This window comes from Carettochelys insculpta, chromosome 9 (assembly GCF_033958435.1).
Source record: "Carettochelys insculpta isolate YL-2023 chromosome 9, ASM3395843v1, whole genome shotgun sequence".
Classification (NCBI taxonomy): domain Eukaryota; kingdom Metazoa; phylum Chordata; order Testudines; family Carettochelyidae; genus Carettochelys; species Carettochelys insculpta.
In genome coordinates, this window is record NC_134145.1 from 11327402 (window position 1) to 11345118 (window position 17717).

At 41.0% G+C, this 17717-nt stretch overlaps 1 protein-coding gene across 6 annotated transcripts; it reads right to left on the reverse strand.

Moving 5' to 3' along the window:
- Positions 1-11: 11 nt before the first annotated feature.
- ECHDC2 (enoyl-CoA hydratase domain containing 2) lies at positions 12-16948 on the reverse strand. Of its 6 annotated transcripts, none has more exons than XM_075002286.1 (10): positions 16463-16502; positions 13578-13645; positions 12136-12223; positions 11467-11553; positions 9759-9851; positions 6366-6422; positions 5785-5972; positions 4159-4209; positions 3059-3126; positions 15-1893 (listed from the first exon to the last, which is right to left on the reverse strand). In XM_075002286.1, exons 2-10 carry the CDS (start codon positions 13626-13628, stop codon positions 1710-1712), a joined length of 867 nt encoding a protein of 288 aa, XP_074858387.1. In that variant the 5' UTR covers positions 13629-13645; positions 16463-16502; the 3' UTR covers positions 15-1709. The 6 variants fall into 6 exon arrangements, with proteins under 6 accessions (XP_074858385.1, XP_074858387.1, XP_074858389.1 ...); XM_075002282.1 differs by lacking the exon at positions 16463-16502 and adding an exon at positions 16724-16948 and having other exon boundaries at positions 16-1893; XM_075002285.1 differs by lacking the exon at positions 16463-16502 and adding an exon at positions 16724-16947 and having other exon boundaries at positions 18-1893; positions 3059-3106.
- Between the last annotated feature and the right edge of the window lie 769 nt (positions 16949-17717).

Here is a 17717-nt window from a genome sequence, read left to right on the forward strand (position 1 = left end):
TGTAAAAAATCCATCACACTTACATGATGCTGGTTTTGCATATTTATTCAAGGTAAAGTGAATTATCATATTCACTTGCTGTTTCAGATAAGTCAACTTGCAGATTGCTACAACTATTACAATATTATTAGTGTAAAGCATTCTTTAAGTGATTTACAGTAAATGCTTTCATAGTTGACAAGCCCAAACTGCAAGGTTGCTGGATATTCAAATATTCTGGATAACGAGTGGCATACCTTGCAATGCATTACACTAAAGATAAACAGAATCAGATATTAAGAAAAACAAATGCTTTATTTAGCAACAGTAGTATTGTACACTGTAAACTTATTTGCTATATTTATATTTACTTTTAATATACTGTACTTATGGACTGCATAGCTAAAATTTACTGAGGGTTAAAATGCCAGTTTGAGAGTTCTTGATGATAGAATTCCAGATACGAAAGTTTACTGTATTTGAAAGATTCTTTAATTTTTATTTAAGGCACAGTTTTTAAAATTGCAGTGCTCTGCTCCTAGAAGCTATTATATGAATTAGGGAAGGGGTGTGCAAAGCGGGGCAAACACCCCCCAGATGGGGCACCACATACTGTAAGGGTGGGGGCCCACAGTCCAGTCGGCTCCACCACCACTCCCAGCTTCTGCTGTATTCCAGCCCTCTAATGTTGCCCCTGCTGGTTGCTGATAGTGGGGGCAGCTGGTGACTTTCTGGCTTGTTGTTGAGGTACCCTTTGAGTCCCTCCTGGGTTCCTTGCCTGAGCACCCCTCCCCCTTCAGCACCTATTTTCCTCTCACCCACACACCTCACATCCCTTCCTGTTGTCCTCCCATACATGGTGGGGAGGGCTGGCTAATTGCAGGGCTGAAAAGAGGGGAGCAGCCTAAAATGTTTGCAAACTGGTAGTTCCCTAATTCAGTGGTACACAAAGTCTTTTTTCCCCTCCAAAGCCTTGTAAGACAGCTATCTAGCTTACTATTAATTATGTATTCGGGTTCTTGTCTCCTGTATTTTAGGGACAATGTACCCTATGTTTCTAGCTAGCAACCTCACACTGAGTAAAGTAGTACATATTGCCCTTGCCCCATTAGTATTTTCACCCCCCCCCCTTTTTTTTTTAAGGAGGTATTTACATGCACACTTCTGGTTGTAAATATATCATAGCATGTTACTGGTTCTTCCTAGCATCAAGTACATCACAACAAACCACACTATGTATTAAGAGAGAGTTTTTGTGGTTTACTTGCAAAGACAATATACAATAGCTTTGCATTCCAACAATTTGGTAATGACAAGTTCATGGATTTAACACTCCCAGACATCACCTTAGGCTAGATCCCATGGCCAACAGCAGTATATGCTTTAAGGCATCAACTCTTACATGTACTAAGCATGAGGCTAGTTCAGGCATTTACATTTATTTATTCATTTCACTTCTGTTGTTACAAGCACGCATAATGCCCCCTTAAAATGACGTGAGACTAAATCCTTCCCATTAGACCACTCTGATTTTTCTTTCAGTGAACGTATTCTGGATTTGGATAAGTAGCAAAAAGTTCTCTCTCTCCTGTCCCTCATAGTATATAATCCCAATATGATTTTAATCATTCATAGCTTTACCAGTCTAATAAGCCTTAATTTTTATGATGAAACTATTCAGCACCTTAATTATCCTTTAAAACTGCCTCCTGTGGAATTTAGCAGTGTCCTTAACAATTAAGCTTGTAGAAATCAATATTTAATAGTTTGTGTATTTTGTGTGCCATTTTATTTCCTAAAGAATCAAGCCCTGAAATAAGGGCAACCTTTGTAGAGCTATTCCCCAATAAAATGGGGGGGACGTTTCTCTCTGAAGGCAGCCATCCCTTCCTGACGGTCTCTTGTAGGAATGTTCTGCATTTAAAAAAAAAAAAAAAAAAAAAATATTAGGCAGTCAGCATTGAGTTAAAATAACTGTCAGTATATTTAGTAGTACAGGCTTTTATGGATTTTAAATCAACATCTCAGGGGCATGTAGATCTGCCACATTTTACAAAAAGGAAAATGCAAAGTTCAAATAACTTTACAGGTCTAGCACCTGAGCCCCTGATGCAGTCTAATGGACAGTCCCATTGAATTTATGGAAACAATCCTCCATTATATATAGTAAGATCCATATGCCCACCGTAACTCATTTCGAGGATACAAAGAAATATTCCACTGAAAGAGAAGTCTTGCATGCTTCTGAAATACTGTTTTCAGCCTAACCAGAAAGTTTCTGATACACACAATGCAACATGAATCTAGCATCCAGCGCAGCCTGCCCCTTAATCACCACAATGCAAGGGTACAATCTGGAAACTAGTTGAGTACATATATGGCAAATCCACTTCTTAAGATAACTGAGTCAGTTTTAGGGTAACAGAAAGGTAGCTGTGTTAGTCTGTACTCCAACAAAATAAAGCAGCAGAAATTTAGCGCTTTAAAGTCTAACAAAATTATTTATTCTCATTAACAACATGATTGACACTAACCTGGTATGAACAGAGACATCAGTTACCTCACACATTACAAAGACTGCTTCCCTTCCTTTGATGCTTGTAATTATCTCAGACAGGACAATTAACATCCCCCATCCCTCACACCTTCCTTTAATCCTATTTGATTTGTCAGTTTTTATTGCAAATTTTTTTTGGTGCTCTGTATTTATAAATGTCAGTCTGTATTGGAAATGAGATTGATCTGATAAAGTGGGCCTGTCCCACAAAAGCTCAGAATAAATCATGTTGTTAGTCTTTGAAGTACTACATTTCTGCTGCTTTGTTTTGTTGGAGTACAGACTAACATGGCTACCTCTCTGTTACTTCCGAACTAGTTGAATTAATTCAGAATAAGTTTCCGAAGATGAAAATATTGCAGGATAATTACTCTGCAACAGCTTGAATGTAGACAAGCCCTAAGAAACTTAAGTTTTCAAATGTGTGTGTTTTAGCAGTTAAGCTTATTGCCTCATGGAAGTTGAGGCTTTTCACAGAATTGAGATGTACAGCTGTGATTTCAGAGTTTAAAGATGACATACCTGTGCGTAACACATTCCCTCAATAGCCATCCCTGATGCAATATCCACCTGAAGGGCAGATGCGATCTCTGAAGTACACAGAATTCAAACTGCAATACACTAACATTTAAACCATGGTTTTCCAAACTGAGGGGCATGAAGCAATTCTAGGGGGCGGGGGGTGTGAAGCTACCCAGCCCCCACATCCATGATTCCCTCCACCCAAAGAAAGAGCGGGCCTTTGCTTCCGGCTCTCAGCCCTTGCCATTTTACCTGGATGACCCAGAGCAGCCGCTATAAAAAGCGGGCAGCTGGCAAAGACCTACATGGAGCTAGCTGCCTCCTGCAAAAGTAATTGAGTGTGGGTTGCGAGGGTGGGCTGGGGATGCCTGGCACAGGTGAAGGGGTTGGGGATGGGGTAAGAGCAGGGGGCTGGTGGTGCCTGGTTTTGTGGGAGGGGAGGGGCTCAGCCTGGCACATGGGTGGCTGGCCCCAGCATGGGGCTTGGGTAGGCAGCTCGGGCAGCTGGCCCACAGCTGAGGTGGGTGGCTGGCAGGCAGGCGGCTGGTCCCAGCAGTCCAGGGCTCAGGTGGCTGGCTCAGGCAGACAGCAGCTGGTGTGGGCAGCTCTGGCACAGGGCTCAGGCAACTGGCCAGTTAGGGCTGCACCAGGCACCCGCAAGGGGCCAAGAAAAACTATTTTAAACAACATTTTTATATCAAGTTTGTGTTTATTTTAAATTACAAATTTATTTTTTTGTTAAAAGGGGGGTTGGAAGATGGTGAAGAAAAGGTGGGTGGGCATGAGGGTTTCTCAAAAATCAAAAGGGGGTGTGATGCCAAAAGGGTTGAGACCCACTGATTTAAATTAACTCTAACCCTAGTATTACTGTTACAGTATTTACTGCTAATGTGGAGTCAGAGTCCTACTCTGCCAAACAAACAATTTTGTTCATGCCTCAGCAGCCAGCCCATCTTAAAAGGAAGCTAATCCCTTATTGAAAACAAGTTAGAATCTCATTTACAGAACTGACTCTGAGTCTTCTAAACATCTATTACTGCAGTGACTCTTACTTTTTTCCACTGAACACTTCAAAAACATTCTATTGGAAAAAAAGTTACCTCTATCCCTCTGTTTATTGCCAGTTTACCCATTTTCACAGCTATGGGAGCCTTTAAAACAAAGATAATGGAAGTCACTTCAGTGTACAATAAAGTGAAGTAATTCATAGCTTTCAACAGCAGAAGAGTTTATTGTGATCTAGTCTGACTTCCTGTATAACAGTTGACAGACTTTCTAAAATTGTCTTCAAAATTGAGCAGGGCATAATGTTTTGGCACACTGTTCCCAGCAAAAGAAATGCAGATTTGGCAGCAACAAGAATTCTTAGAATTCAGGTATAGGTTTGGTGGTGGTGGTGTTTTTAAGCAAGGAATTCCTTGCTCCCCATCCAAAAAAATTAAAATTTCATTTTTAATGATTGAAAACTGTTTCAACCTCTACCTTTTAAAAAAAGTCAATTTAAATCAACTTTAAATTGTTTTGACAAAATGTTTGGAATTCTTGAAAATTTCACTTTTTGAGTTAAAGCAATTTTTGGGTTTGCCTCTTTTTGAAATTGTCAAAAATCTGAAACATCAATTATTGCCTTTGCCAATCTCTTGTCTTCAGGAATGTGCAATAAAGCTAATGCTATCTATAGTTAATTAAAGCTGCCTACAATTTCTAATACAATGTACTTTGAAGTATTTAAACAAAAGTTTTCAGACTTGAGTCCCTAAATATGCATGCTTGCTTAACAACATGGCCTGATCTTCAGAGGTGCTGAGCACCCAAAGCTTGCATTGAAATGGCTACTGTTAACAGCTATAACTCAAAAAAAACTCGCTTTGGATGTGCTCTGATTATTACTTTTAGGCCGTGTCTACACTAGCCCCAAACTTTGAAATGGCCATTTCAAAGTTTACTAATGAAGCACTGAAATGCATATTCAGTGCCTCATTAGCATGCGGGCGGCTGCGGCACTTCGAAATTGATGCGGCTCGCCGCCGCGCGGCTCATCCCAACAGGACCCCGCCTACTTCGAAGTCCCCTTATTCCCATCTGCTCATAGGGCACTTATTCCCTTATTCTGATAAGCAGCATCCCTTATTTCCATCTGCTCATTTGCATGGCCATTTCGAAGTCTGGGGCTTGTGTAGACATAGCCTCAGAGCTGAATGCATACACTGTCACCACTTTAAGGAGAGCAGTCCTAGCACAGTGTTATTTCAAAAAGTGTATGATCATGCTCATTTGGTGTACAGAAAAACCATGTTCTATGTTCTAGGAACCATTAGCTACACCTCCCATCATTACTAATAGAAGTAAAATACAACAGCTAATAGAGTGGGAGAACAGGAAGGCTATTTTGATGGAGTCATTCAGATTCCAATCATTATTAGTAATACAAAAGCAAGCATTCTGTTTCCTACACTGAACTTCAAAGTTTGCCTCCTTTTTGCTGGTGTAAGTGATGACACATTTAGAGGTCTGATTGTGCCCACAAGTTAGTTTGTTCAATGTCCATATTGCCTCATTTGCACTGATTTGAATCTGCTAAGAGAGTTTGGTTTGAAGATGTTTTAAGAAAAATAAGTCCCACAATTAATATTTCATGGAAAGAGGTAAGAAGCTAGCCATATCCCACAAAGTAACCAAAACACTTTCTAGACATGAAATGAATGAGCCAAATAAACATTACTGACCTGAGGAAGGATTTCTTTAGCTAAAGTTAATGCTCTCTGATAAGCAGCATCCCCTTCGTCATTCTGTGGCACAGTGTGGTTTACTAATCCTATTGAGTGCGCTTGTTGTCCATCAATCTGTCTGCCAGTGAAAATGAGTTCCTTAGCAAGACCTACTCCAATACAGCGAGGCAGGCGTTGGGTTCCACCTGAAGAGAGTTATACCACATTATTTCTTAGAAAACCATACCCAAACCACTCTAAAATATATTTACCTGTTTATACATGTGAAGGTGTTTTAGAAGTTGCAGGAGCCATTAACTATAGCCCCTAACATTTTTCCATCTTAAGTCACAGCGCCTTGGTAGAATGAACAAGTATTCACACATTGTATGAATGAGAGATGCTGAAATAGTCTGCCTAAAATTACAGGAAGTCAGCAGCAGAGATCAAAAACTCTGGAATTCTGACTCCCAGGTTCTTGATCTTAACTAATAAATAATGCTTCCTTTTATATATACACACAAAGATTTTCACCAAGTCTCCTAGGAAAAAGGGCACCTGTTGCTGTGAAAATATTAGGTTTAATGATGCTAGATTACCTGCACCAGGAAGAAGTCCTCTGGTAGTCTCAATCAAGCCCATTATAGCTGATGAAGCTATTTTTTAAAAAAAATATATTAACGTTACTTTCTCATACCAGATGGAATCTGTTAACATTGCATTAAGACTTTGGCTGAGAGACCTTTCTCTATCTAACATCTTAACACCTGCTGGAAGGTAGCTCATTGTAAAGCAGATGTCTAACATTCATTCATTCTGGACCAGTGGTTCCCAGCCTTTTCAGAAATATGGCACATTTCAATGAGTCAAAAATTCCATGGCACACCTACATTTTTCAGCTGAATTCATAGCTCAGATGTTACATTTACTATGGTTACAGTCTTGCTAGAGAAGTTTGCAACACAGAGGTGCATACAGAAAAACTAAACAAGGATCAAATGTATTAATGTTTCAACCCCACCACAGAATACACCACCTTCTACAGCTAGTATAGACACATTTTCAAAATCTGCTCAATGACATGCTAGGGATGTTGAGTAAACAAGTTACCACTGAGAGCAGGCTCCCCATCCCCCACAGCCTGTTGGAGCCAGGAGATGCAGTTTAAATGCCGTGACATCTCCAACAGGCTCCTGCCTGCCCGCCCTTTCCCATTTCTCCAGTGGTGGAGTGGGCACTCCACCACCTTGATCAGGCTAGGAAGCAGCATTTCAGCTACCTCCCAGCAGGACTGAAGCCCTGCAGGGTTGGCATTTCCCCTCACAGTGGCTTTACAGACAGACACTGTGGGTGAGAATCTGACGATCCTCATGCCAGGTGGGACTCTGGCAGCCTTGCCAGCCCCAGCTGGTATGGGATCAATTTTCCCCTGTGGTGGCTCTGCAAAGAGGACCAGCAAGGGTAAATTGACAGAATTCATGTCACACTTGTGCTGTGAGAACTGTTCACTGGTTGAAAACTGCTGTTCTGGACATCCTGGAGCTAGACTCCCCATTCTCAATTGAAGAGCATCCTCAAATACTGGTTCTTACTGAATTTTTTTTAGACAAACAGCATTCAGGTGTCTGTTGTACAGTCAGAATGTTTTTAAAACAGCATTAAGATAAACTGCTATCTTGGGAGATTTCAGGAATCAGATGGGTCAGGTTACTATATGAACTTCAGGCAGCCAGAAAGCATGTGTACTGCAGTCAGCCAACCCCAGCTAAAAGTTAGGCGGTGATGAGCCTGGATTTAAAGTGTTCTTTGTAATGGACTGCATCCAGGAAATCTGGCTTTCTTCATACCACACCCTTAACCCCTTTTTCCTGGGAAAGGGATGACGACTCAGATGGGCAGTACGAGTTAAAACATTTTTTAAAAAGCTCTGCCACTGATCTATATGCTGTATTTCCTAGCAATATTAGCATTTCCATTTTAAGCAATAAGAAGGAAATCAGATAGTACACAGAGTTGTGGGGGGACTCTTAATCCAAAGGCAGGGTGCACGGAAGAAGCTACATTATCTCACTGGACTGGGATCTTCTAGAAAAGATTCTTACTTTCCCTCAAATGGATACAAACAGAGATGAGGTTTGGCTTTTCTCTGATTTGGGCTTGGAACTGCCCGACATCAGACTTGTACAGACCAGGTCATTAGGAGATGAAGTGAAATTGTCATAATTCAATTTGTCATATGATGGCCGTGTCTACACTAGCCAAAGACTTCGAAGTTTACTAATGAAGTGCTGAAATACATATTCAGCGCCTCATTAGCACGCGGGTGGCTGCGGCACTTCGAAATTGACGCGGCTCGTCCAGATGGGGCTCCTTTTCGAAAGGACCCCGGCTACTTCGAAGTCCCCTTATTCCTATGAGCATATGGGAATAAGGGGACTTCGAAGTAGCCAGGGTCCTTTCAAAAAGGAGCCCCGTCTGGACGAGCCATGTCAATTTCGAAGTGCCGCGGCTGCCTACGTGCTAATGAGGCGCTGAATATGTATTTCAGTGCCTCATTAGTAAACTTCAAAATGGCCATTTGCATGGCAATTTCAAAGTTTTTGACTAGTGTAGACATAGCTGATGCAAGATAATGGAGCTATTTAGAAAAGAAATACAATCTTTCTGATCCTGTGCAAGTTCCAGGTTCATAAGGATGGTCCAGGTCCAGGCCTTTCTAAAGGGTACTTAAGATTTGTTTTTTGTTTTTTATAACAAATTGACAGGGCCAGACGAATACCCAGAGACCAGCTACTCCAAGATAGGCCCAAAAAAGCCAGGAACAGAACACCCCTTTACTACATTACCTACAGCCCCCAACTCAAACCACTGCAACACATTATTAAAGACCTACAACCTATCCTTGATCAGGATGCCACACTCCAGAAGGCCCTAGGTGACAGGACTGTTCCCTCCTACAGACAACCTCCCAACCTTATGAGGATTCTCACCCACAACCACAGTCTATACCGCAGGAACATCAGTCCTGGAACTTTTCCTTGCAACAAAGCCCGCTGACAGCTTTGTCCACATATCTATTCTGGAGATACCATCACTGGACCTAACCGGGTTATTCACAGAATAATGGGCATGTTCTCTTGTTCGTCAACTATCATATTTGCCAACAATGTCCAGATGCTTAGTATATTGGACAGACTTCTAACTCTCTTAGACAAAGAGTTAATGGGCACAAAACAGACAAACACTCCTGATCCACAAACTGATCAGCCAGCATCTTAATGGAGTGGGCCATTCTATTAATGACTTAAAAGTTTGCATCTTAATGAAGAGGAATTTTCACAACACTCTTGACAGAGAGGCTGCTATACTCTCTTTTATGTTCAATTTCAGCATATTAACACATGGTTTGAACCGGGATGTGAATTTTCTGGGTCATTATAGGGGCTCATTTGCATACTTGGCTTAATCAAATTCTTGACTCCTCCCCCCTTCTGCCCCTCTACTCTCTGATTTGCTCACCTTGATCATTTTTTTTCTGATTTGTCCACCTTCATTACTATTTTTCGTTCTCTGTGCCTTAAATATTGAGTCTGTTCTGGTGTGGCTATGGTCTGAAGAAGTGGGTCTGTCCCATGAAAGCTCACCTAATAAATTATTTTGTTAGTCTTTAAAGTGCTACTTGACTGTTTTTTTGTTTTGATAGTATGTAGACTAGCACGGCTCCCTCTCTGTTACTAAAAAGAATTTTACTGTTACTCATACTGATACCTCATCTAACATAATTTTACCTTTTAAAACAAAAGACATACAGCTTTCTCCAATAGTTAAATGTCACCAAAACTTTAGGCAAATGCATATTCATTTCCTACGTTATACAAGTTCCTGCCTGAGCTTATTGGGAAGGGAAACAAACAGCCTTTCACTTGCTTGCAAATGTTTGACTAAAATAGCAGTGATTATATTAAATAGCCCATGTTTGGTCATTCACATACCTGCTATTCGAAGATCACATGCTAATGCCAATTCCAATCCCCCACCCAATGCATAGCCTTCTACTGCAGCTATTGTGGGCATAGGTAGTGCAGCTATTAAAGACAAAACAGATTTACAAATTTAATTACACTAGAAGTTTATCTATCTGCGAATGTTTCACGTAACTACATCTCAACTACTTAAATTTGGTATGCTGCCACAACGAGTTCAGTTAGTCAAAAGGTACAAGAGGGTATTCAGATGGTAAAATGCTATTTCCCCCTCCCTTCTGTTTAAAAAATAATTCCACATAATGCACTGAAATGTAAAACAGTTTATTTACTCCAACTAAAATTCTGCCTTCTTGACATGGAGATAATTGGATATTCATATTTAAGGTATTACCAAGAAAGTTAGTGAACAGATTCTACATGCTGAAGCACTCTGCACGTTCTGTGTCATACGGCTGCAAAGGGTCAGTCCCTACTTCTGTCAAATTGTGCCAATTGTTACATACTGCGTTTAGTAAGTTTATGAACCTTCATTATACCACCCAAAACCGGTGTTAGCTAAGTGAGTATTTCTTCCATTACAAAGTTGTGGAAATCAAGGCACCTAATAGTTAAATATCTCTTGAAAAGTAACAAAAACAAACAAACAAACAAACAAACAAACAAAGTCACACTGAGAGAACAGCAAAGTTGGGAACAGAATCCAGAAGTTTAACTTGAAGTTCCTTGCTCTAACTTCAGGTTGAACCTTCTAAGTCAGCAACCCCCAGGACCTGACTGGAGCAGAGTGAGAGACTTTACTGGACCACAAGAGATCAATATTGTCTAGCATATTACCAACACTTCCACTGCTTACCAAGCTCTTAAGACATTTTGGGATAAATTACAGCCAAATAATAGCACAGAACACTGAGAGACAGGACTGTAGCTGAAAAAACAAACTATGATATGTGGTGGTCCAGCTAACTAAAACCAGGCTGGATTATGGATGTTGCCAGATGAGAGCGTCGTGGACTAGAGAGGTTCAGCTTGAACTAATACTCCCTCAAACAACCTTCGGTGCTTTGTAGCAGGTAAGTCCCATATGGGTGTATTTACTTTGTATAATATGTTTATCTTTTTATAACTGTTACTTTGATAGCCTAATCAGACTCATTTGTGTTTTAAATATCTAGCTAAAATACCTCCTGACAGGGACAACACAACAATTCACTAACACAAGAAGAGAATCGATCATGCATATCCACATTTCTTGCCCAAAAAAAGAGGAAACATCTTCAGAGGCTAATCCAACCAGGAAACTGACTTTGAGTAATCAGTGACCCGAGATCCTTTTCTATATAGGTTCTTGTATCAGACCAAAGTCTGTAGTATCTGAGAACCTTTCAGTATGTCACATATGTTTCATTTATATCCTTTCCTAGGGCAGAGGAGAATTGTGTATGCGACGTTGTGGGTTCTCTGCTCATGGGAACAAGGGGACTTCGAAGTAGGCAGGGTCTTTTTGAAAAGGAGACCCGTTGGGACAAGCCGCACGGCAGCGAGCTGCATCAATTTCGAAGCACCGCGGCCGCCTGCATGCTAATGAAGCGCTGAATACGCATTTCAGCGCTTCATTAGTAAACTTCGAAATGGCCATTTGCGGGGCCATTTCGAAGTTTAGGGCTAGTGTAGACACGGCCAGAGAGAGAGAAAGGGTTTATAACCGATCAATTACCAATTTCGTCCATTAAATTTCTCAGCCTGTGAACAAAGTGTCCAACTTCAGCATCGTTCATTTGTGCCCGCTCCTTTAAGTCAGCGCCTAAAGGTGTGAGCGAAAACAAAGAATTCAGCAACAGACAAAAGATAACACAGGCAGTTGAGCAACAGTGCTTGACATGGCTATATAGGAGAGTCAAGTTCAAAAGCAATCTTGAGATGCCAACTCTCTGGCTTACTAGAGCTTAGGTGATCCCAGGAATTCAAATAATCAGGCTTTAAGAATAGTTGTGGAATGCACTGCTCTGTTGCTGTATTTTGTTAAATAATTCATACAGCAGCACCACTTGCTGTGTCTAAGGAGGTTAGACCTCAGACTTGCAGGGTAGGAGCTCTGCTGTGAGCAGCACAGGGATTTAACAGGGAAGAAATGGTAATATAAAGAGATAAGGGCTAATCTTCAGGTTTACCTTGCTCTGCCTGCTAAAGTCTCCATTTCTAAAGCAGGAAGTTACATAATGCTTACCCAGGACAAGACAATGGTTTCTTCCTTGTTACCGCCACAAAATTAAACTGGTTTCCTTAAGTTTGTTTTTACATCTATTGCTCAGCATAGTCTAATCTGTACAAAATACTTTGAAGGCATCTATTTTTAATAGCAAGTCACAGGACATTTCTTACGTACCTGCACAAAACACGCCTTTTACTTCACTCTTAAACACTACAACACGGATCTTTTCATCACAACGGATACTTTCTAGAGCTCTAAATAGCTAAGAGTTCAATCAAGAGGAGGAGATAAGAAAAACAGAATGTGTCAAGCATATAACTTACAATGCATGTTTAAAGGACTGACGACTCCTATGTTTTGATAAAAGTTTTATTTACTTGATCTCTGTGGGCATACACATCTCTTGGAAAGCTAGCCTCAAAGATGGCCTTTGCTCTACATATGGTTTCCACAAGCCTATCCTGACACACGATGCCCCTCTTCTCAATCCCACCCACACAGGAGTTTCTGCACCCCTGACTGTCCTTTCTTTTCAGAGTTGAGCAAGGCATCCTCTGAACAGGTGAGTCCCCTATTTGACCAGAGGGGTTGTTTACAACTAACAAAAAGTCTACATTTTCCAGGGGCTAAGCTGCCTTTGGACTAACAGTGAATGACACATGTTCATTCATTTTAATATGGAGATATACGTCTCTTGTACAACTGGAAGTGACCTTCAGAGGTCATTGACTCCAGTCCCCTGCCCTCACAGCAGGACCTATCACCATCCCTGACAGATTTTTTTAAATCTATTTGCCCTAGATCCCTAATTGGCCGGCCTCCTCAAGGACTGAGCTCACAACCCTGGGTTTAGCAGGGCACTACTTAAGCTACTGAGTTATCCCTCCCCTCCCAAATTCTACTCTGCTGATTCCAACAAACAGTAAATTGTGTATTTGATTAAAATAATGTACTGAATACAACAACAATTAGCTTTCCAAAGTAAATACAAGAGATTTCTAAAAGCAAGCAAGATTGGACCATTCTCAAGGCATGCACATTTTTGATCTAACAATCATGATAGCATCTCTTTAAGTGGAATCACTTAGTCACGTCTTGCTCCCTATCCTGAAATATTTTTGATAGTGCAAAGTTCTCTTCCATTAGAAGACTAACAAAAATAATTTCTTGCTTTTTTTACTTTTGTGCATCTGTCATTGAGTTCATTTTCCCTAGCTGGTAACACAACATGCTTTAAATTTTAACTCTGACAGACAGGAACTAAGGCTGGAAACCAGAGACCGTGAATGGGGAGGAGCTGCTAGTGCCTGAGATGCGGGGGAAAAAAAAGGACACATTGCAGCTCTGGAAGGGACATCCAACAAAAGCGTAGCAGTGTCCCGATACGTGCAATGGGAGTAACTAAAATCTATTTTCTAGCTTCTTTAGAGAAGTGAGACTGAGTATGTATAAAAATCTTCCCTATTTAAAAAAAAATGCCAAAATAGAAAGTAAATGGTTGCTTAAGTTCTCTCTTCTGCAATTAATATGGCCATTTTACTTCTACCAGATACATTTAGATACTGATCACAATTCTAAATAATGTCTACAACCTAAACATAAACAGCTATACTTACTTCATTAACAAATATTTTTCCCAGTGAATTTCTGGCATGAGCTCTGTTCATCAGGATTTCAGCAATTCCTTTAGTAAAAAGAGCTTAGTTCAGTTACATTTTTATTTGCAATGGTGAGTTTTGTGGGCAATAGCCCCATGCAACAGATCTTCTCAAGACTTCAAATAAAGTAGGCTGCTTAAGTGAGTCACCATGAGATTATTATCACTGCAAATGTAAATAAATAATTCTTTAACTGAAAAGTTGCTCTCTCATTCAACTCGGCAGTTACATGTGTTCTTTGCTTTTGTTTTTAACCTAAGAATAGAATGGATCAGTTCAATTTTGCATTCATTCTGTCTTCCCCATAGTGTCTTCCTGCTTCGATTAATCTTTTACGTATCTTCCTTTAAAGAGAAAGCTGCCTTCCCATACCTACTGCTTATAGGAGAAGAACAGCACAAACTGGACAACATCATGCATCTGATGAAGCGGGTCTTTGCCCACAAAAGCTTATGCTCCAAAATATCTGTTAGTCTATAAGGTGCCACAGGACTTCTTGCTGTTTTTAATCAGTAATGGTTCACCATTCAGTGCCATCTGGAAAATGCATACCCATTTCTCACAACTAAGCCTTCCATGTAACCACTAGTTTAAGACTCAGGGGCCTTGCCTTGCTCAAGGTTTTCAAAGTCCAGGGAAAAAAAAACCAATACATTATTCGTAGAATATTAACATAGTTTCTCCTTGTGCCACGCTCTTCTTGAAAGAAAAACAGCCTCAAAAGTGATGTGCTGTAGTGAAGCCATTTTCAAAGTTCTTGCAGGTGCAGCACAGAGACAAGAATTCCATTTCCAACACCTCACTCATTCTGCAAGGATAGGCATTAATTATGTCCTCATTTATTTATAGGCATTTATATTGTGCTCATTACCTTTGTAGAGGATAAACAGGTTCCCACCATTACAGGATGTGGTAAAGCATTATTATCCCTGTTCTACACCAGGCAAAGCCAAGGTAGAGAAGTGAATTGACTTGCCCAAGGCTATGAAAGAAACAGAACCAAGATTTCCTATCTCCCAGCAACTGCAAGCTGTAAATGTGTATAGTTCTTCTTTTCCTCCTCTTATTCCTAATTTCTCTAGGGCTATGTCTATACTAGAAGCATCTGTCAAGAGAAGTTACTGTTAGAAGAGATGTTCTGACAAAACTTCTGTTGACAGATTGCATCTACACATAAGAGTGGACCAAGCTTTCAATCTGCTCTGTTGAGAAAAGGGCCCCCAGAAGCATCTACACAGCTTTTTTTGTCAACAGTTTCTGTCACCAGGACACATTTTGTGTGTCGATGCTCTGCGAGTTTTGTTGCCAAAACTCTCTATTGCAGATGTAGCCTAGTTCTTTCCACCTCCATTATCCTGTGTCTGTTGTGCACAAAGAAGCACAACAGAATCTATACTGTTAGTATTTTCTGTCCAGCTAGATGTTCACATTCAAACCTACTGCCTTTGTGACTGACTGGCTGGCGTAATACCACCCTGGACCAAATGGAAACGTAAACTAGTGACAAAAACACGCACAATAGCTGGCATAGGTCTATAATAGAAGCTAGCACAATTGACAACTAAAAAAACCCAACAATTTGCAGAAACAACCAGGGAACCGCTTATCCAAATTCTAGAACAAGTTAGTTTCCTTAAAAGCTGGTCCTACTGAAATATTTTCTTATCCTCACATTGACCTGCAACTCTTCTCTAACCCTAAGAGTCTAACCCTAAGGGTTTTTTGTACATAGATCAGACATCAAAAAACTCCAAATACACAACCCTGTCAGCCAGCTCTTTAATGGAGTGGGACATTCTGTTAAAGACCTGAAAGTTTGTGTTCTACTGAAAAGAGACTTTAACAACTGTCTACAGAGGGAATGTCAGAACAAACATTCATATTCAACACATTAACAGGTGGTTTAAACAGGGACAGCAATTACTTGACCCACTGCAAGGACTCTTTTACTTACTTTAATGTTTTATCGAACTCTTAACTTCCCCACTCCACCCCCACCCCACCATGCCTCTGCTCTTCTGATTTGTCAACCTTGATAACCATTTTTCTAATTGGTCAACCTTGATGATATATAAAACACAAAGGTCCAAAAACCGTTGAGTCTGTTCTGGTAAGGCTATGATCCGCAGAAGTGGGTCTGTCCCATGAAAGCTCATCACCTAATAAATTATTTTGTTAGTTTTTCAAAGTGCTACATGAACGCTTTTTTGTTTTGATAGAATACAGACTAACACGGCTCTCTCTCTGTCACTATGGAAAAATTAACCTATCATGGGAGCCTAATTAACTTGTTAGTCATTAAGGACTAAACTCATTTGGTATCTCAATCAATTACTTTAGAAAGGATGTAGAAGTTAATAAAAAACCTCACTGTACCTGTACATTTTTATTAAAAGGAACCAAAAAAAAAATCACAAATCATTCCAGTAGAGTAGATGGATCTGAAATTTTTAAACATCCTCCTAAACTATACAGAAGTCTTGCAAAGTCCAAGATAATTGACATGCAGAGTTCCTTGGGCACAGGGTAAGGTGTTACCAGTTGTAAGGTGCTACAACATGATTATTTTTCAGGGGGTAGTGCCAAGTTGTGTTTGCCCCCACTCTACTATTTATCCATCAATGCACAGATACAGTTCTACAACAGTTCTGGTACAATATTCCTGGTTCTGCTCTGTTACAGAAAAACATACCACAAACACCACTGCGTGTTATTATAATGCAGCCATTGTACGGTTTGATCCCCCCTACACAGACAGGGCAGGGTCAGATCAGATTATTAGCAGCTGTTAAAAAGGCCCCTGTGCTTTGGAAGCGGGGGGAAGCTTTTAGTTTTTGAATTACCCAAACTTCCCTCGAGGATTAGCACCAGCTGCACTCTGCAAGTTTCAGGCGAGCATTTGCCAACTGCGATGTTGGGCTGGTGGGGGGGAGAAAGTACCCTTACAGTTACTTCGTGTAGCTCGGAAACTTGGGTAGCCCAGAAGGAAAGGGGGCGGCTGAACGGATTCCTTCCTGTAGCTACCTCTCCAGAGGAAGGAGCTGCCCGGCCAGCACTCTCTACCCCTCCCTCCCAGCGGAGTGGAGGGGCAGGTCTAGACTCACCGCTGCTTTCCCCTCCATGCACATTAACCAGGATCTCCTTCCCCCCGGACGAGGATCTCGTGCTGTGACCGCTGGCCCCTCGGGAGCGCATTGCAGCGAGCGCCCTGCACTCAGCTGCAGCTCTTGCCAGCCGAAGCATTGGGCTGTTTTTCAGGTCTTTCAAAGCGACAACGGCGGCTGCTACTGCTTCCTCATCCACCTTCCAACGTCCAGATTTGGGGAGAAACTCAGTAGCACCACCCCCTGGCGGACACGCTTCCGGCAGGAAGAAGAAAGCCAGACCCACACCACTCCAGCAAGCTTGCCGGTGGGCTTGGCTCTCATTTAACAGGAGGAGGGAAAGCAGGAATGTATTTATTTTACATTGGTTAGATTCTTCTTTGATTTTTTTTTCTGCCAACTTTCAGTTATTAACTAACCAACACTATTCACAGGGCTGTGCCAAGTGCGGGTTTCACAAGGGAGAATTTTACGCACTATTTGCAGGTATGTCACACCACTGGCCTAGGGAAAGAAATGGGGCTTAGAAAAGGGTATTCATTTATTTAAATGACGGTGGGAAAGTACGATCAGAAATGGCAGAAAATACTGAGGGCTGCAAGGAGAGGTGACAATGACAAGTTACAGAGACCTGACACACTGCTCTGTATAGCTCAAAAGCTTTCGCTCTCACCAGGAGACTGATCCAGTCATCTCACCCACCTGGTCTCTCAGGTTAAATGAGAGTCAGTAGCTCTCTACAAAATCTATGGCTTTGATTTTGCCAAACCGTTAATTTTTAAGCATTGTAGGATTCAGTAAAGACTAATTAACCTGCTAGTCATTAAGGACTAAACTCATTTGGTATCTCAATCAATTACTTTAGAAAGGATATGGAAGTTAATACAGGAAAAAAAACCCTCACTGTACCTATACATTTTTATTAAAAAAGGGAAAAAATGCAGTGTATTATTTTGATGGAAGGAAGAATTAACTGACATGAGCTACAACTCCA

Coding starts and splice junctions, on each gene's coding strand:
- ECHDC2 (XM_075002282.1), bottom strand. CDS start 16,862: ATGCTTCGGCTGGCAAGAGCTGCAGCTGAGTGCAGGGCGCTCGCTGCA. Junction 9,852..11,466: donor AAATTTAATGGACGAAATTG/GTAATTGATCGG, acceptor TGTCTTTAATAG/CTGCACTACCTATGCCCACA. Junction 1,894..3,058: donor AGGGAATGTGTTACGCACAG/GTATGTCATCTT, acceptor TTTTAAATGCAG/AACATTCCTACAAGAGACCG.